A 20,381-nucleotide genomic window follows, 5' to 3' on the forward strand; every position below is an offset into this window, starting at 1 on the left:
GTAAAAATTTGTTGCGTTATCCTGACACCCCTAAATAAAAACCAGGGCTTCACTTTTTCAGAAATCACATCCTAAGTAATTAGAGCCCACCTCCTCGCAGAGGTTTGTTAAAACATTACACAAAGAGACTTTAGGTTATACTTTCGAGCTCTGTCGAAAACCTGACAGAGCTCTATTCTCAAACCACCATCCAAATAAGGAATGTGTGATTCAACTGAGCAAAACATCAGCACAATACAAATGCACTTTTAATATTTTTTACAAGTACTGGTATTCATTTTGAAAACCATTCACTATTTCACTTGATAAATTGTCCCCTGTAATAGTTATGTACTGGTGGTGATATGAATAGTTTTGCAAGGCAGTGTTCATCTGTTTATAATAAAAAATAAAAAATAAAAACTCTGGCGCACACACCCTTGAATATTGTTTGTGAGATATTTCAACTTTGCAGTAGTGGATTTTTTTTCTTTCTTTTTAATAAAAGCTCAGAAAACTAACAAATATTGAATAAAAGTTTTGTATGAAAAGTTATTTTGTATTAATCAAGAACATTAATTGAAAAATTAAAAATAGAGCATGACGAGTTTACAAACTGATAGTCATATATGCAAATATGTCACAAATATAAGCATGTAAACAGAATGTCAAAGGAGGCCCATGCCTCGGCCAGCGGTTAGATTAAAATAGTTTACACCACAAGCCTTGACTATCCATGTAAAGAAGATGCAAAGACAGTGAAACTTTTAAGAAGTTAATCAAACAATAAAATTAAAAATAGATTGCAATCAATGTATTTATCATATTAACGATTTTAATCAAACTTTATTAAAAATGTTGAAACGAGGTGTTCAAATTGTGCTTTCACAAACACTGGATGCGTCTAGCTATTTATTGTAAACTGAATATTTTATGTGAAACATAAATATGCACAAACGAGAAAACGAAAAGAAACCACTTAAAACGACAACTGTTGCACTTGTTCTGAAATTTAACTGTAGATTTCTCAGACTACACAAATAAACTCTTACATGTATATTTATCTCCCCCAAAAAAAGAGAGAAGGTAATTCAGACAGATAGTGCATCCTAATTGTCCTGCTCAGGAGAATTTTGCAGCAGAAACATTAGAAAGAAGCAATATTCATCCAGTTGTCAATAGTCATGATTTGCAGATGGATTACAAAAGAATAAAACAGTTTAAATAGTTTGAAGTATCAGTATCAGGAAAAAAAAAACATCCACAGCATAATATAAAAATCATGCACACTGACGGGAGATGATTTATTTGTTTTGAAACTGATTTGTTAGTTTAATTGTACAGTTGTATCTGTGTCAAAACATTGTTGTGGTTTCATTCTTTGCATCCTGAAGATATTGTAATTTAACAGGGGTGTGTACACTTTTAAAAGCCACCATATTCCAAGATACAGTCACACAGTTTTGGTACTGAAGACTTGAGAATGCTGTCAAAAATAAATAAATATAAAAAAAAACACAAAAAAAACTACATGTCCTGTACAAATTTAGATTCCAGTGCAAAACAGGACATATGACATATGGACATTTCTGGACAACACGTGGGATATTGTTGCTTTAGAATTTGACAATTTTGCATCTACTCAGTTTGTATTTACTTAACTTTATCCTAAACACAGCTAAGGGAATTGCTGCAATTTGCTTAGACAGTCAAATGACGTCAGGAACATCCTCAGAGGATCAAACCTCCTTGTGGTCAGCCTCTCACATAATGAGCTCCAGCATTACTGTGCCCTCCTGTGGGAATGCATAACCCAGTCCAGAAACTAAACTGGCGCAGTGAAGGGTGACTGGGACTGCACTGCTGCACGCCCCACCCTTTTTTTTTCTCTTTGTCTTTTAGAGTTTCTCAAGAGGAAAAGAAGCGATTTACTTTAACGCACTAAAGATAACTCATGGTGCACAAGGCTACGGCTGGGGTTTGAAGACAAAGTGAGTCACTGGCAGCACTTCCCTGTTCAAAGTTGTCATGGAAACTGCAGAGCTGACAAAAAATGTTTGATGGTATGGCGGAGGCCGACGGTGACAAAATTAACTGTCAGAGGAAATGCATCACTGCAGCTTAGGCCTTATTTCTTCAAATAAGAAATATGTTCAATCTTAATTTGTAGTTTTGGATTTTCTGGCAGCTCTAAACTAATCCAAAATAAAGTCGCATAAACTAATTCGACTGATAAAGTGCTGCATTAGTATATGAGTTGCAACAATGACTCAAAAATAAATTAGATGTTAGTTTAAAAAAGAAGATTGTGTGTGCACTATTTTTATTCCATACAATCATTTGGGGAAGTTGAAAGAAAACAAAAATCTGAAGTGACAGAAGATAAAGAGCCTCTATCCTTGGACTTTCCATTTTGTGCTGTGACAGCGTTTGGCTGAGCTTAGGTGTGCATATTTAACAGGGAGAATAGCTAAAACAGGTTTGGCTCTGGTTCTCTTATTCCTGGCCTTTCTTCCTGTTATTCTGTCCGTCCTGAAAGCGCTTCCTGTCACCTGATGGCGGGTCATAAATCACAGAAATATGAAAAGAGTCTAAAGGAATGTTCTGCTTTACTCTCTCTCTGCAGTTTGTCTTGGGCAAATGCAGTTTGCAAAATGGCACAGAGGCGTATTTTGAGATGATGCCGTTGTTAAAGTGCTGATATTAGAAAATTCTTGTGTGGGATGCAAATTTTCAACACACACCTACAAAAAAAAATCTTGTGGGTACTGCAAGGTTGTGAAAGACAGACGCTTGCATATATCAGATGACTGCTTACTCACACGGGCTTTAAAGATAGGCCAGTGGGTGGGCACGCAGATAGATTTCATCGCCTCCGGCTTGTTTGCTCGTTGAGTGCAACACTAATGGCCAAGTCATGGTGGCCCACTGCCACACAGACACAGAGCTAATGAACAGGCGCCGCTGGTGATGGGGCACTGAGCAGCTATGGATAATCAAGAGGTGATGGCAGAGTAAAAACAGATCCACCCCACCCCACCCCACACCAACCACATTAGTTAAATCCCACTCACCTTTTGACGGCAGGCTGAACCCGACAGGGCTTCTTAAAACCCAAACAGCAGCTTACGTACAAGAATATTCAGCCACATTGAACTTTTTTTTTCCAGAAATGAACTCAAAATTGTGCAGAGCAACAATGTCTAATGAGAATAATTAGATGAACAATCTTTTCATATCTGACATTTTTATTTCCAAACGAATTATCAGAAAAGTGTATTCCCATCTGTGTCTGTCCTTCTGACTCCCCTAAATAAAATTTATCACAGGTAATTAGCAGAAGCCACTTGTTTTAATTTAGTCTCAGCATAAACCCATCGAATTTGGTGAAGGTTCACAGCTAACAACAGCTGTAGGTTGTGCGCTCCACAAACCTGGCCATTACAGGAGAGTAGCAAGAAGAAAGACATTCCCAAAATGAAACATGGTGCTGAGAGCAGTATCAAACTATTGTGATCATTATTGTTTTTTAATGGAAAGAGCAGGGAGGTTGCTCAAAGTTGATGGATGGAGTTAAATCTAGAACAATCATGAAAGAAAAACCTGTAGAGGCTGCAAAATTTTCAAGCTTTCTCTCGGAAATCTTGAAAATAACTGTTCACAGGCACCTTCCAATCTGTCTGACTGTCTTTAAGCTATTTTGCAAAGACAGTCAGACGGAAAAGGAGGGTGTGCAAAAATGTCAGTCTCTAGATGTGCACTCTGTGTTGCTCAGAATAGCTTTTCAGCACTGATAAGGGATATCTGAACTTGGCCGAGAAGCAGTCCAAACAGAGAAATGTGAAATGGTGGCACAGAAGACGTCATACATTCGATGAGTGTGTGAAGGTCATCCGAGCTTGACACTTGGCTTCATAATTTATCAACAGGTTGAGTAAAACTGAAGGCTTCTGAACCTACCCTGGTCAGGTTTGCAAACATTACCCACACTCCTCTTGTTGAATGTTTTATTAAAAACTGCAAAATATAAATAAAATGTTCTTAGAGGATATTTACATTGAGATTTTAACAGACCAACATACCTTCTCTCATATGATATCAAAATATCTACCTTATTTGTCTGTCTGTCTGTGCGTGCAGCAGGACGGCACTGCCCGCCAGGTGCTGCACACAATCTGGTAAACACCCATACATCATTCATTAACCAGGAAGTTGATGAGGGGAGTCCTGGGAGAGAGGATGGCTTTCTTGATGTCACGCTCACTCAGATGCTTCTGTCCAATGGGGCTCTCCATCACCAGCTGCTGGACCCGGCTGGGATCTTTGGACACCTGCAGAGGGATCGTCATCTTGCCACAGGGCTTGTTGTTTATCTGGTGGCAGGAAACAGAAGGTAAGAGACGAGAGAATGTTCCAGTTCTTCCTCTGAAAGGTTTTCATCATCTGGCAAACATTCGTCCTGATGGATTTGTACCTAAACTCTTTCTTGGAAAAAAAAAAACCACCCTCTAAAATAACACACTCCATCTCTACGTCTGCATATGCAGTGCACTCTTTCAAACACATAGTTAGTGGTAGGTATGGGAAGGCCACTCAGTCATGTGTGCTCAGAAGCAAGTGCATGCGTGCACATGCTGAATGTGATCACGTCTCTGGAAGTGCTCGCAAATTAATAGTGTGTGGATGCATGTATGTTTCTGAGGCCCCTCAGCTCAGCCACGTCCTCTATTCTCCCTTGGGTTTATCCCACGTATTTGGGACAAGCCCAAGTGCATGATTAGAAGAAAGAGGGCGTGAGGAATCCCACAACAGACAGTTGAGTCCAAGGGAAAACCAGCCTCATTATCCTCGATGACTGGGAGTTCAAACGTGTGCGCTTACTCCAAGTTTGGAAAAGGGGGAACATTGGGAGATCTTCACCTCTGTCAGACCAACTCTGGGAAATAAGTAAAATCTCAGTTTTGGGATTAAAATCAATGCAGAGCACAAGCTACCTATCTGATAAACCATAATCAAATATCATGTGTGTCTAAATTGATTTTATACTAAAACAGCAGAATATTATTTTCCTCTGCTACTAGTGATAGTTATTGGTAGCTAAAAGCTTAAGTTAAAAAGACAAGAAGATAGAAAAATCAGTACACATTGTTCAGACTAAGAGTCTTCAACCTGTGGTTTCAGAGTCTCACACCCTTTGGTCAAAAAAGGCTACAGAATCAGGCAATGTATGAGCATACACACCATCACAAATGACATTATATTTAGTGACATACAAAAATGCAAGCTAAAGAACTCTGCAACAGGACTTTCTTGTAAAGCAAATTTCTGCAAATGTTTTCTATGCTTTCTACAAAATCTTTTCAAAATTTTCTTCAAACACTGGCTGATAGTCTCACTTTCTCTGCAGAACCAAATCTTTTTCGGAGGAATTTTTTTTTTTTAATTTGTTTATTTCTTTATCCACTCAACTCAGACCCATAAAAAAATTCAATCTTGAAAAAAAAATGTCATGGCTGAAGAGCTTTTAGCTAGAAGCTTGAAATAAAATACAACTAAATATTGATACATCTCCAAACTCCTGCATAAGATCTTTGCAACTTTTCTCTTCCGATTCCAAAATACATTATTTTTAGATATAATTCATCGGCTACAAATAGTTACATTTAGAACCTAAAACAATTTCTTTTGTTTTCACACTGACAACATGCTGCCATAGGTAGGCGCAAGAACAGGATGAAAAAAATAAGTGAAAAGGCAGCCAGAATGAAAATAACTTTTGCAGACCTTCAAAAAGTCAAAAGGGCTCATTTTCTTTTCTTTTTTTCATGGCAGTGTACTGGCCAAATTACTCCTACAGAGTTCTGACTGATAATAAAGGCTCCAAATATGCACATATGACACACACATATCACAAGCCAGAACAATAGTTTATTTTTATTTTTCCAGACAAATTTGTCTGTTCATGCTGAATTCCATTGCATTACCTGCTAATGTGCTTATTCCTAAGGGAGTCTAAACTTCAACCCTCATTGAATACAACCAGAAAACATGCTTCAAGCCTTTGAACTGAAAAATTTACACCATGTTGTGGACATCCTTTTTAAGGCTCATAAGGAAGACACACCCTTGTGATGTGACAGATTTAGGTCTCCACAACATGAGTAGTAACTAAGACACACACCCACACACATTTCTGAAGCAAAAACTTTCACTGTTTTTTGAGTCAAACCCAAAAAAGAACTACAAAGAGGAAATACCAGTGAGGAGTAACACCGCAATTCTGTTGCAAACCTAATTACGGCCGTCACGTCTGTTTAGTTTAAACTGCACCGCTTGCCCTGCTGGCACATACACTGACACACACAGGTATTTGCATTAATGCAGTCATGTGCACACTGAGGCTAATTATAGTCTCTGCTGAAAATTACAGAGTTTGAATGTAATCATGAGCTGAAATGTTGGAGAGTTTGAGTGGAAAATGACTAAGGTTTTTGGTGTTCAAGAAAAAACTACATTTAGAATAGAAATTACTCAAAAATAAACTTAAAGAGTTTGCTTGACCTCTTTATTTATTTAATTGGTTCCTGTAATGGCAATTAATTGGAGCAATTTCGTGTTCATGTTGCCAAAATATATCAAACAGATGATAAGTATCCAATTTGCCAGTTGGATTATCAAAAGAACAGCATCGACGCTGCTAACAAACCCAAGCTAATGGACTGTGAAGTTCATTTGGAGGTCCAAAATAACAAATGTATTTCAAAACTAGAGACTCAGTCTTATGAGATTTGTTTATAAGGTAGAATTTTAAGAAGTAGTTCACTGATACCTTTCAAAATAAAAGCACCATTATTTCAGGGATTAGGTTACTGAAACATAGCGGCACATTCGCAGATGTACTAAGTAGGTAATAACAAATGCACAATATTTGGCTTTCAAAGTGAAAAGCCTCAGTTATTTTCCTGACATTTATTAGTATCAGGAAAATGAGACCGAATTAGCATTTTAAGAATAAAAAAATAAATGTTATACACAAATGAAAATCTCAATGTTTTATAAGTTACTGCAACAGTTTGTTCCACATTATTAGAACATAATTATTCTTAAAAGAAGGTAAATTATGAAGTAACTGACACAAACCAGTAATGCTTAACTTTCAAAATAAAATGAATGAAGACTCATCAAACTGGATTTTTCATGTTGTGATCATTAAACCGGTACGGTTCAGATTTCTCGAAGAGTGTCTCGACTGAAGCTGACATGCATTAGTCTAAACCAGGCATGAGGAAAACATTATGGCTTTAAACCGCAGTATGTAACAAGTGGCAGGCACAATTAAAATCCTTTCAGGAATTTTTCTACGTATCACTCAAAGTTTGTCACTTTTATTAAATGTTCCAGTTGCTAATAAATCATCAGTGCATCATGCAATCCTACCAGTACAGACAGCTCCACAAATTCAGGGACCTCCAAATACTCGGGGTCCACGTTTGGCCAGGGCTGCTGCAAGACATCGCCTCCCCGCAGCAGCAAGGGGCTCTGGGGGTTTGTCACTGTGCAAAGACCTGGGGAGGAGAGAACACAGAAGGGCATTCAGACTAAATATAGAAATGCTGAGGTGCTGGTAAGCAGCTGTTAAATGTGTCTCAGTTTGGGGGAAAATACAATAAGATGACATAAAAAGGCTGAAAAACAGCTAAACGTTGCACCCGTTGTTCTGACTCCCAGTTTAACCAGTGCATCACTCTGCAAGAATGATGCACACACTCAGAGGAAGGATGTGTACTTCCTCCATCCTGAATGGTGTGTGTGCGTGTGTAAAATTACACAAGCCACCCAGAGTGAAAGGCCCAGCACAGCTGAGTGCAGCAGAGGTCGTGTTGCTCTGTCCTGTTTATGAACTGTTTTTGGAACTGAAATGCATGAGCACAAACAAAACTGAACAAACACTCCTTCCTTCCAGCCATCATCGGTCAAGTTTTCCAGACTCTGCCCATCAGCTGGACCAGTGTGCATTTCCACTGTGTTGAAAGCTTATGTACGTACGTGTGTCAGCAACAATAAAGGCTACAAACCGGCCAAGTTTCCACATGAGCCACAAAAGGTAACACTAGATCTTCCTCTCTATTGTTCGCTCACCGCAAAAAGTCAAACCGAACCGACTGCTAGAAAGAGAAGTGAACGATTTCAGTTAAAATGTACTGAACAGACATGGACACATCTCTTAGCACAGCTGGTAAAGAGGTGTCAAAATTTGTGAAATGATTGCTGCAGTGTAATCTCCATAGTTAGAGCAATCCAACCTTTAACTTAAATGCAGCTATTCAGTGAGAAAAACAATCAGTCAGTAAGAAAATGAATTAAAAAAGGGACACATGACATAAATATTGATCTTCCACAACAATTAACCGCGACTGCACTTTTCTTCAATTCTTGATTTATTCTTGATATTTTTTTAAAGTAGACAAGGTTCTCAAAACCTCTAATTGCTTACTTCTAACTTCTGGTTTCTCTGGGTTTTCAACTTGAACCCATTTCTAATGTCCACTATCCACAAAGTTGGACGAGATCCTACAGAACGCTGCACTGAAGAGGATGATAGGGAAGGTAAACAAATTTCCAAAGTCCTCCGTTACAGAACAGCAAACAAAAAGGACGAATATATGGAAAAGCGCAGTTAAATATAGAGGAAGATCTGTGATGCTGCGGGCCTTTTCCTCCAGAATAATAGAAATACACAAAACAAGATAAAAATGGGATGAGGGCCAAAAATTGTTAATGTGAGATTAAGCTTCTGTAATAATATATGAATCTATATTAAGGTTTTCACACATCTTTCACTGAATCTGCCAATAACTGTGAATGGCACTGTAATAGTGTTAAACTGGCTGTAAGAATAGGTATTACTATGCTAGATGTGTTTATAAAATGTTACTTCCTCTAAAATAATGCAGAATAATCTAATTTTAATATGAGCTTCCCTAATCAATGCTATCTTAGAATCAATGCTCACTTTAATGTGTTAAAGTGAGCCCCTGTGGGATTTTAATTATATAAATATGTTTTAAATTCAGAAGGATGCACACTCCTCCACACGTGTGTAAACGGTTGAGCCATAATTAGCAGAAACCATGTCACTCACCTGCCCAAAGCTCAGAGGCCAAGTGAGGAGCCATGGGTGCCGTCATTATAACAAGGGCAGCCAGAGCTTCCTCAAACTCCACACTGTGCTGTAGGACTCGAACTGTCGCACTCTAATCACGCAGAAAAACATGTTAAAATGTGAGATACGCAGCATGTTTTAAACAGTCACCGAGACGGATTTGCTGAAGATAATGAAGGACATGCTCACACTCAACGTGTTGGTGAGGCCCATTAGACGAGAGAGGGCTGCGTTGAACAGAAAGTCTTTAGTGAAGTGAGCTGTCACCTGAAAATATGAACACAATAAGCTGATTAGACCAATGAAATTGGCATTTTGTATTTTATTATTAGACACAAGATATGCAATATGGATGAAAGGACTTTAGGCTCAGTGTTCCCATTCTGGGGAGAAGAACCCGATTTAGAAACGCCCGAGAAGAAGCTTGATCAGTGTGGCTTTTCTGTGAGACGCATCAAAGGCCGGCCTCAGCTTTAAGGCCTTTAAGCAAACAGCCTGAGGTCCTTTAAAAGCTCTGAATCCGACATGAGGAGGGAGGGGGATCCGACCTGGCAGCCGAGGGGGAGCTATATATAAAGTGTGAAAGGAGACACAGTGGATTTAAAATCAATTTCCATCCTCTTCTGCTGTTGCTCTTTACTCTAGGGGTTTCAGGTTGCGACAGATTCATCAACACGACTGGGAAACGTAATGAGTAATGTATTACTGAGGTGTGATCATGTATATACTTTCTAACTGAGAAACAACAGCTTGTCCATGCTTACACTTTCTATGCCAAGTGTCATGCAAAACTTCTTCCTCCAGAACCTCCAGAATAGATTTTCGCAAAGTTTTCACAAGCCTACTTCATGTTGTCAGACAGGTTCTATTTCAGGGATTTGCTAGGCAATCATCAACCATGGGACTGGCTCATGAAAAATCAACTATTTTGTTTGAAAACTGGAGTAATCATGATTAAATCATGTTTGTTTTCCTTGCAATGATGAAATAATTATTTAAAAAAAATTCTTTTCAGCACTGAGGTCATTATTGTCTGACATTAAAATCAATTTGATGAGCTACTTACACAATAGCAAAAACAGAAAGAAGCATTTTCTGCATTTACTTCCAATTCCACAAAACAATTATGTGAAACCGCCATACATTTTAGTAAAGTAGTATGAGGTTCTTTCACTGCTTTCAAGCTGCTGGACCAACTTGAGTCACGTCTGTTTCAATAATTATAACCCTCAGACCAGCAAAATATGGACTAGAATATCCTACACTAAATTACAACTTAAAAAAATACATTCATGATCTTAGAATGTTGTATATTTGTTCGCAAAAAACCCCACCCAAAAAACGATGCTTTGATGCATTACTTGGCATTTCACAAAATCTCCTAAAATTATTTTCTATTTATTGCTGAAATGTTGAGATGCTCTGGAAATTGACGATTTTCTAAAAGATAATTTGAAGTGTAAATGTCACAGAAAATCTGAATAAATAACTTTCTGTAAAAAAAAAAAAAAATCTGTGAATTCAAATAAGAGCTCATTCCTGCCCTCTGCTGGTAAAAACTCTTTCAATCTCACTTTTTAATGACGTGATTAAAAGTTCATTTTTAAAACACAGGAAAACTTTAGTGGACATTCTTAACAAAATCAGCAAGCCAACACTAAAAAATAGCCACCTCTTGAACTGCATAGTTCTTGTTCCCCCAGATCTTCTTGACCTCTCCAAGCTCTTTCTTTTTCAGCAGCGAGGGGTTCGGGACATCGCCGAGTTCTCGAGCTCCTCTCAGCTTTGTCACAAGCTGCCAGAGTCGAGTCTGCCAGCGCAGAACCCCTGGAAGTGCATCAGCTGGAAAACAGACAAGAGGACAGAAAGAATATTCTGACACTTCATAGTTAAGAAAAACCTAGAAATTCTGACAATCATGTTGTCAAAAAAGATTCTTTCTTTTAAAAAATACTCTCACAAAATCACTATGTAATAACCCGACTCTAAATTTAAATTTATTGATGACTTAATTTGTCCATGTCATTCTGCAGTAGCAGCCAGACTCACTCTTGACGTTCCAGAGGATGTCTTGTTCGGGAGGAGCAGCGTAAAGGATGTAGAGACGGACGGTGTCCACGCCGTACTTCTCCACCACCTCCTGAGGGTCCAGCCCGTTGTGTTTTGACTTGCTCATCTTCTCAAAGGTCACCTCGACTCCGCCGCCGCTCAGAGCCACCGGCCCCTTCCCTGGATCATAAGACAACGACGTCAATCTCATCATGTTAACACATAAAATGTTATGAATTTAAATCTACTGTTTGCTCATCCCATGTTCAGCAATATTGGACGAAAGAAAACTACAACGCTTTGAAAAAGCATTCAGATCCCTTCAATGATTTCAGATTTTATCATGTTTTATGTCTGACAACTAAAGTACACTGAATTTTTTAAATCTAAGAAAGAACAAAATAGTGAAATGTGCGATGTGCATTTGTATTAAGCCCCTTAACTTTGATACCTCTAAATAAACTCCAGTTGCTGTTCTATGAAGGCCATACAGGTTTGTTTGAGAACTAACAACGTAACAATAAGATACTGCTAATATCTCACAAGAAAGTGGAATTGGTTTTGCAAAGAGACTAAATGTGATCAGGTTAAGAAACATGAACATATATGCCAATTATTGTATGATTATTACATTTCTAAACTGTAGACTGAATATCCTTGAGTGAAATTATTTATGTCGTATTTTGAGCTTAGTAACTCATTTTGTTAGTTTTCTAATCAGGTTAAGTTGGGAATAACTTAGTACAATTAAAGTACAATTGAACAAAAATGGCTTACTATCAAAAACATGTAGAAAACTTAAAAAATAAAAAAGTAAAATAACTCTTTTATTTTCTGAACTCTGTGAACAGAAGCTCTCTTCACCCATTTATTAAAAATGCGTCACATTGACAATCACTCAGCAGACCGAGGTGCAGCATACCTGTGAACTCGATTTCCTCTTTCTTCAAATACTGCCCACTGCCTGCCAGTTTAAATGTCTGACCTTTGATCAGACCTTGAACCAAAAGTTTTGAAAACGGCTCCCTGCAGAGCAAAAAGTTCATAAGCTGATGTGCAAATTAAATATACATGCATGCCGGGAGAAGATATGCAAATGCAGTCCACCTGTGAGTCACAAGGCCTTGATCCTTGCAGAAATGGCAGAGGAAGCGGGCGTAATACAGGTGCATAACGGCGTGCTCCTTCCCACCGATGTACACGTCCACTGGAAGCCAGTGATCGGCGAATTGACGCTCAAAAGGTCTGCAGACAGAGGGTCCTTTTATTTTTTAGTAACAAAGCTTAATTAATATACAGAATCCTGAAATAATGTCCTTATGATCAGTCATAAGTTCTTAAAAAAACGTAACTTTGTTACTTTCCCCAACATTAATAATGAAAACAATAATTCATTTGTTCCAATAAGGGATTCATCAAAAGAAATAAAATTGTGAAAATAAATTATTTTTTGTCTCTTCACAAATATTTGTTCAAACAGAACAAATAGATCAGATGGTAACCATAGAGACAGCATTAATCACTGTATCAAGGTCATGTTGTCGTCCTATTTAGAGTCAGTGTTCACCAGCCTTCAAAATGTTCACCAGCCATTAGGGCTCTTGAAAAAGAACAAAAACCCTGCTGCTGGGTTGTTTTGGATTGTTGTGTCCATCAAACTCAGAGAAAGCAAAGTGGAAAGCTGTCTGAGGAGCTAAGAGACATGTTAAGGGTTAAGGCTACAAAACCTCCACAGGACGTCTAAGAAGCTTCATGTTCCTGTGAACACAGCTTGGGACTGTAGCCAACCTCCCAGGATGTTTACTCAAAAGGAAATGCAACTCCCGGTTGATCAGACAGATCGGCAGGGAGAAATTCAAGGATCCGATCCACTTGAGCTGAACTCCAAGGGACATCACTTTCTGATTGCAGCATCCGTCCGATTACAAAACACGGCAGTCTTCGTAGAAGAAGACCCAAGAGAGCTCCACTATTATCAAAAGACACAAAAAGCCACAGGAAATAAACACAATGGACGCTCACAAGCCACAACATTTAGGGAAGAATATCTATTGGTTTAATGAGAAAAAACTGGATTCTTCTAATCAGTTAGATATTGAAGCTTTTTCAGTTTAGTTTAGGGGCTGAGATGCTGATTCTTGGAACAGAGATGCCTTTATTTGAGCATTAAGTCTCCAAACTTCACACAATCATAGCTGAGAATAATTCAACGCTCTGTGAGTCCGTTGAGTCTCGTTCGACTTGAATGTGGGATAAAGAATGAGTGACGACTAAACTTTTTCAGCTTCAAGTCATTTCACAAATGGTTTTCACGTTTTATTTGGATTGCTTTTTGATTGGTGCCAGCAAATTAGTGTGCATCTGTAAGTCCAAACTCTGAGGAACAATGCGTTACATATTATGTCTTAAAAGTATCTTCTATTGAGATAAAAGAGAAATCAGCGGTCCTGTGCAACTACTCTACCATACCAATCATATGTAAATCAGCAGGTCTAAGCAAGAAAATTGCTTGGCAGTTTGCTGAAGTGCAGCACTCAGGTGTTTGTGAACAGAAAAGCAAAGGACAGACCAGAGCGACGATTTTGCCAAACAACTGTTGCTACCCATCAATCGGCAAAAAGTTAGAAATAACATACACATGGAAAGTCATGACAACTGTAAATCTTTCCAGAGGTAGATATAACACTAGGATCAGATTGCACAATGCGCGAAGTTATAACTAAAGCCCCAGCAGAAACACCTCAGATTGATTCGACCTCATTCGAAATCTTTGTTTATAAAAAACACACAGGAAAATGTCTCAACTGTGAACAGCTGATGACTTGGACCTGTGTGGACTTGACAGGATGCAGGCCCCTGTCAGTGAATATGCTGACCATGAACTCTTCTGTATACCAAAGTGTTCAAGAAGTCAAATGTAATGCCACTTTTCCAATAGCTGAAGCTCAACTCGGGTCATACAACAATACCACGGCCCTGAGGAGAGCAGCTAATCTATAACAGGATGGCAAAAAGAAGAAAGGAATCCAGGTGTGACAATGGCCCAGTCAAAGGTTGGACTTAAATCTGGATAAAAATATGATTGAGACAATCAGAAAGCTCTGCATAAATAAATGGTCACAATCTCCATTTAACTTAAATCATTTAAATATTTTAATAGTTCAACAGGCAGGAGGATAATTAAAAATGAAAGGGGACTGAATTTGATGCTTAGATTTAACTAAAACATTTATTCTATGAATAGTGTTGCTGAATTATTCAATAGAGGGGTACGAAGCTAGACATAATAATATGTCCATAAATTTATTGCAATGCTTTTGCACTTGAGCCACAGACATTCCCAGGCTCGTCCTGCAGAGGGCAGGCTGAATCTGACACACAGACATTCAGGGATCAGCCTGATTCATCGTTCGTTTAACTAGCTTCACTCTCGCAGAGAAAAAGAAGCAAACATGTTAACACTCGAGTCAATCTGTGTCCTTGGATCTTGACAGGTCTGCTGCATGCGGTTGGCCTGGCTCTAGCGATAATCAGCAGTAATGACGCTCTTTTAGGCAGGCTGCTATCTCACTGTGTCTTTTTTTAACACCAGTCATTTGTCTCCTTCACACCTCTCTGACTCTCACCTTCCCTCTGTGGCTGGTAGGGTCTCTCCAGATGAAAAAAGAAATTCCCAAACTGTGAAACTATTTAGCTTGCTTGCAGAAAACTGAACTGCTATACTCAGCCCCACACACAGAGTGCCACATAACCCAAAAATTTAATCTGTTTCCACAAACTTTGAAAAGATTCCTTTTCATCTTCCTCCCTCTCTGTGTGAAAGGCTCAGCGGGGCTGACTGAAATGCACAAATAGTGTAATTGCTTTTTCTGTTGTGGCAAAATCTGCCCAGCTCTCTAAAGCAACAGAGAAAGCAGTCTGTTCTGTTGCAAAGCAGCTTTACTGTGAGGTCAGGGCAATGGGAAATTAATCTCTTTTGTTAAGCTCTGGGTATCGCCACCATCCCAGCAGGTGACGGCCGCGGCACCATAATCTCTGGCGGAAGAAAGCGAAACTTTTACTCAAGTTTGTGAGTAAATGCAGGGTGTGAACATTTAAAGTAAAAAAAAATGAAAAAAACAAAGACAGTTCCCAAAGCATATTGATTTACATGATGAAATTGATCAAATTCAGCAAAAAGTGTTTCAATATGTTTCCTGTCAGAATTTTGTACTTTCGCCAATTTAAGTTTCAAAGTTATCGCTCTGTTTTTAGTCCAGAATTCACTGTATCAAAATTAATGTTCACTGGTTTTAATGCAGACATTTCCAGAATGATTGGGTTCTATGAATTCAGACATAACCACTAATAGATGGGTGGATGAATGGACAAATGAATGAATGAGTGATAAATTGATGAGTTACCAATGAATAAATGGACTACTACGAATAATTGTAATGGTGGAGGGATTTTCTTTTTCTGCACCCAATTTGGAAAATACTTCAACTCTAATCATTACAAGCTGAGGAACCCTGAACAATAAAAATTATTTATCCAAAAACAGAAAGATGCATGGCGACCTCATGCATCTTTCTTTTGTTAGGGGTGAGGAAATGGCACAAACCTCTCCCTGTTGCGAGGGTCTGTGTATCTGAAATAATACCAGGCCGAATCCACAAACGTGTCCATGGTGTCAGTCTCCCGCCTGGCAGGGCCCTTGCATCTATCAGGGGAGAAAAAAAAACAACACAGAGTTGGCAGAAGCAGGGCATCAGTTAATATTAGTTGGACAAATCAGAGCGAACGGATAAGCCGTGTTTTTGGGGCTCAGACAAACTTGTGTGTTTGATGATGTAAAACTGATTCCATCTGGCTGAAAGGGTCACGTCTGCAGAACAGCACGGCTGAAGCCCGACTGGCAGCACAGCTCTGTTCCTGTGCCCCTACTAACAGGCTGCGCTAACAGGATAGGCCTCAGTTCTGATTGGGTGTTTGAGTTGGAAATGCCGCCTCGTGGCTCCTTTCTGTCCAAGCCAAACAGCACTTTGGATGTACAACGTGAATCTGCCAGCAGCCCTTCCACAGTGCAGGGAAGGACACTGACAAAGACGTTCAGAGAGAAGAGCTTCTGAAGGGTGTTTTCGTTCTTTTTTTTTTATTTTTTTTTTGCTCTAGAACTAAAGCATTTCATGGAACAGTGCGTGTCTGCCTTTTTAGTTTATAATGAGTCTCAGCTGATTTCAAATCACAGTCCCAGAAAGATAAACAGAAAAACAGCTCAGAGCTCCACCACAGAGCGAGGAGCGGCTGGTGCAGCTTCCTGCACCGTCTGTGTCCCTGTGTGTCCAACATTTCTCGTCTCACAGCAAAACTTTCAAATCACATATTTGCCAGCAGACTCACTGGGAGACACAAACGCCTCGACCACCTACCATACCAGTCTATAATAAGGATGTAATGATGAGGTAAGAGCTGACGGTTGCCAGGAAACAAGTCTAAGGTGTAGTAAGGTTAATGTTTGGAAGCCAGGTGTTGTTTCATGGGAAGAAATCTCAGCAGTTTAACAAAGAATCAGTCATCAATAAAAAAAAAAAGAAAAAAAAGCAAAGTCCCTTAAATTTAAAAAAATTACTAAAGATATTTCTTATTTCAAAGACCAATTGATTACTACATTACAGATAAAATATTCTTAAAAAGTAATACCCTTTAACTTCATTAAAACCATAAAACATCACTTAATGATTTATTGATTTTATTTAATAAACCAATACAAGTAAAAAGTAATTGTAAAGTGTACAAAAAATGATTTGAAAGCTGGGAGAAAGATACGCAAATAGAAACCATGTTTCTATTAATATCTTTTGTAAGTCTATCACATACAGTTTTATTAAAATAAATTAAAGTTTGATGTTGTTGGTTCGAGACAAAGTGTGAAACACTTTTAATACCAAACAGAAAAGCATTCTGTCTGCTGATAACAGTCCTCTAAGCACTGAGAGGATCCCAACTAGCAAACCAAATCTGTGTGTCCATAAGTATTTAAAGAGTGCCTTTAGAGTACAAGCCAGAAAAAGCCAAAAGGCTCTCGAACAGATGCGGGAAAGGAAGCAGCTGCCCACTCTATAAAACTCCTCTTCCCAGAGAAAACAGAGCTCCATCTGTTGTGTGTCTGTGAGCCTGTCTACCCCAATGTGTTGGTGCTCTGCAGACCAGGTGGTCTCTCTGTTTACCTGTGGATCCATGAAGCTCTCACAAACACAGACACCACACACACACACATGCAGGCACGCTCTCCTAATCAGGCGAAAGCTGAAGCAGAGTTCAGTTGGCAGGCTAATTTACAGATCTGTGGAGGGTCGGAGACGAGATGAGCGCGCAGGAAATGACTTCCTCAAGGACAGATAAAACCGCTTCTTTCACCAGCCCCGCTCGTCTGTGCCCCACTCAAACTTTAATTGGACACGGTCCATGAGTGAAGGGAACAAATTTCGACAGACACTTAACAACTGATGGAGAGATGGGTGGAGGGGAGATAACGGCGTCTTCGCCGATTATTACCATCAATCATTGCTGATGGGGAGCAATTCTAACAACTTTAGAGTAAACACAATCTGATGACTTGTGCCATCTGCGACTGAGTAGGCCTTTGTTTTAATCAACATGGAGCCCTGACGGTGATTAGTCGTATTCAGAGAGGAATTCCCATGTTAGTGAGGGACTCCGGAGGCGCCAGAGGAGTCGTCGTTGTGCATTTCCAAACGCATCCACCGAGTCGCTGAGTGGAGATCGAGCGTATGTGTGTGTGAAATGATGTCTATGTGCAGGACGGTTCATGCGTGTGCATGTTCTCCCTTTGTGTGCCGCTTTCGAGGCACAGCTGTCTTATGTAACCTCCGACATCATCTCGTGCGGCCCCTGCCACACATGCCACTCATTGCATAAGCCAGTCTGAACAAAAAGCATTAATCACACAATTTGCAGACTCTGTGTCAGCGCCCCGTGTTCTTGTAAAGCCGCCTGACAGCAGGCTCGTTTTGTCGGAGCCGGTCTCCTGAGGAGACACAGGAAATGCAGAGCAGAGACAGTCACCGGAGAGGGTTCACACATAATTCAATTCTGACTCACAGAACTCCACATAATTTCCCCGATCGCTCGTGTTGTGTAAAAAAAATTTTAAAATAAATAAAGAAGACAGACTCCCATAAACAATATCAAGTATCTAAATGGGGCTTCTGTGTGCTAATGCCTGCAATAATTTGGGATAAAGCGACATGATAATTTATTTAAAACCTTTTTAGGGGGGTGATTTAATGCTGAATAAAGACATCAGGACATGAAAAGCCATCGGATTAAATTTATCCATACAAGATATTAAAGATATTTGTAAGTAGACAAAATAATTGACCTGCAAATAACTGAATCTGAAGTGTATTATTTTATTGATTCATGGAGCCTCTTGTTCTGCAAAGCCTTGCAAACACATACACTCATGTTTTCACTCATGTTTTATGTGATGGAACCAGACACTTCAATGACTTGTACAGTAAAATGACCCATCAGCAGAACAAGACAATCCAGTAAATCTGTGACATATTCAAATGTGATTATGGTACTTTGAAGTGGATCGTGGATTTACTCCGTTCAAAAAGGAAAGTACACTTATTTTTAAGAAGTAATTTTAAGTAATCACTGGAATAAGACATAACATAATAACCCTAACCCTAATAAGAATAAGACTGGGATCAGATTAAGTCAAACATAAATATCATGCTAACAAATATTCAAATGTTTGGATATCGCAGTTTGAATAAAAGAGCAATATTGATTCTCTTTTTCATAGGAGAAGTTAATTTAGATGCTACAGCCTTTGTTGTGGTTTAGACCAATTATTTTTGCCTTCTTAACTCACCAGCGACTCACTTCAAATGAAGCGTCTTCCACTTTTTGCCTAAGACTGGTGCATATCAGGCGTTCAGATGAAGGCCATTCACACAACGCCGAGGACAGCAAATAATATTTGCATATCAAATAAGCCTCACATAGTCTGATGCACTTCTCCCTTTGTTGCTTGTTCTCTATCTTATTAAGTGAAATAACACAGCAGAATAAACAAAAAAAAGAGAAAAAACCTCTGTCAACTGTGATGCTGATCTCATCTTTCATATTAAACTCTGATATATAAAAGAAAAATCAAGTTGTTGAGTGGAACAACTGATAGAGTAAAAAGTTATTTGACCGTTCTCTTTAGGACATTAAAAATATGTGTTCAATATCAATTTTCCCACCTGGGACACTTGCAGTTGACCCAATCATGAACAGCTCCCAAAGGCGACGCCCCTTTTCCTGTGAGAGCCTCCGTCTTTGGCAGAGTAACCGGCAACTCCTCCTCAGGGACAGTGACGGCACCGCAAGAGTCACAGTGCACCACGGGGATGGGCGTGCCCCAGTAACGCTGTCTGGATATCAGCCAGTCTCTGAGCTTGGAGCTGGTAAGATGGCCCCCGACTCCCTGCTCTCTGGCCTTCTGGGTAATGGACCGCAACGCCAGCTCCCTGGTGAAGTCTGAGAACTACACAGAGATCACAAAAAAATAATAAATAAACGTTTTTGTCTTTCTAAACAGTAAGACAAATTGAACTTGAGTGCTGTTCTTATGGACATCATCATCATCATCATCATCGGTGCTGACCTCCCCAGAGTTAATCAGAGTTTGTGTTCCGTCTTTGTGGGTTTTCAGCACCGTGGTCCAACTCAGATACAGTCCTCTGGCCACAGACAAGTCTTCCTCACTCACATCTGGAATCCCTGTCAGGAGCACAAATTAGAAACAGAAAAAAGTGAGATTTGTTTTTTATTTTTGCAGTGCAGTAATCAATAAGTGGCTGTATTTATAAAAAGTTTTTACAAATAGTCACGCAAAACAGACTACAATAACAAAAAGGAGAAGCACTGCCTAGAGTAATCCTACATATGGGTTTCACTTCAACATGCTTGGAACAAACATACAGCAATATAATTTTTCAGAAGATTAATAAAAGCCTGTTCTACATCTATCTACCAGCAGCAAATACGAGCCCCAGAACTCACCGATCACAGTGTCCAGATAGTCTTTGAACGCCTCCTTGTGGGAGATCACCACAGGAACCTCCTGGCCGGTGAACAGGTTGAGAGCAGTGACCTCTGTTAGGCAGTCTGAATAGAAAACACAAGG

The 20,381-nt window shown here is 39.3% G+C and overlaps 1 protein-coding gene across 3 annotated transcripts in view; it reads right to left on the reverse strand.

Annotated features, from left to right (window-relative positions):
- Positions 1–854: 854 nt before the first annotated feature.
- lars2 (leucyl-tRNA synthetase 2, mitochondrial) overlaps positions 855–20,381 on the reverse strand; it is a 38,382-nt gene continuing 18,855 nt past the window's right edge. For 2 of the 3 annotated variants that reach the window (XM_055042380.1, XM_055042379.1), the window contains exons 10-21: positions 20,258–20,362; positions 19,860–19,975; positions 19,456–19,739; positions 15,795–15,893; positions 12,299–12,436; positions 12,114–12,217; positions 11,192–11,371; positions 10,815–10,984; positions 9,332–9,409; positions 9,122–9,233; positions 7,417–7,544; positions 855–4,352 (exon numbers count right to left, since the gene is read on the reverse strand). In XM_055042380.1, the coding sequence (XP_054898355.1) occupies positions 4,173–4,352; positions 7,417–7,544; positions 9,122–9,233; positions 9,332–9,409; positions 10,815–10,984; positions 11,192–11,371; positions 12,114–12,217; positions 12,299–12,436; positions 15,795–15,893; positions 19,456–19,739; positions 19,860–19,975; positions 20,258–20,362 (1,694 nt within the window). In that variant the 3' untranslated portion in view covers positions 855–4,172. Of the gene's footprint in view, positions 4,353–7,416; positions 7,545–9,121; positions 9,234–9,331; positions 9,709–10,814; positions 10,985–11,191; positions 11,372–12,113; positions 12,218–12,298; positions 12,437–15,794; positions 15,894–19,455; positions 19,740–19,859; positions 19,976–20,257; positions 20,363–20,381 lie in introns of those variants that run through there. The other variant, XM_055042381.1, reaches the window with a different exon arrangement.

The sequence above is a fragment of the Poeciliopsis prolifica genome, unplaced genomic scaffold, assembly GCF_027474105.1.
Source record: "Poeciliopsis prolifica strain line A6 unplaced genomic scaffold, Auburn_PproV2 SCAFFOLD017, whole genome shotgun sequence".
Lineage (NCBI taxonomy): Eukaryota > Metazoa > Chordata > Actinopteri > Cyprinodontiformes > Poeciliidae > Poeciliopsis > Poeciliopsis prolifica.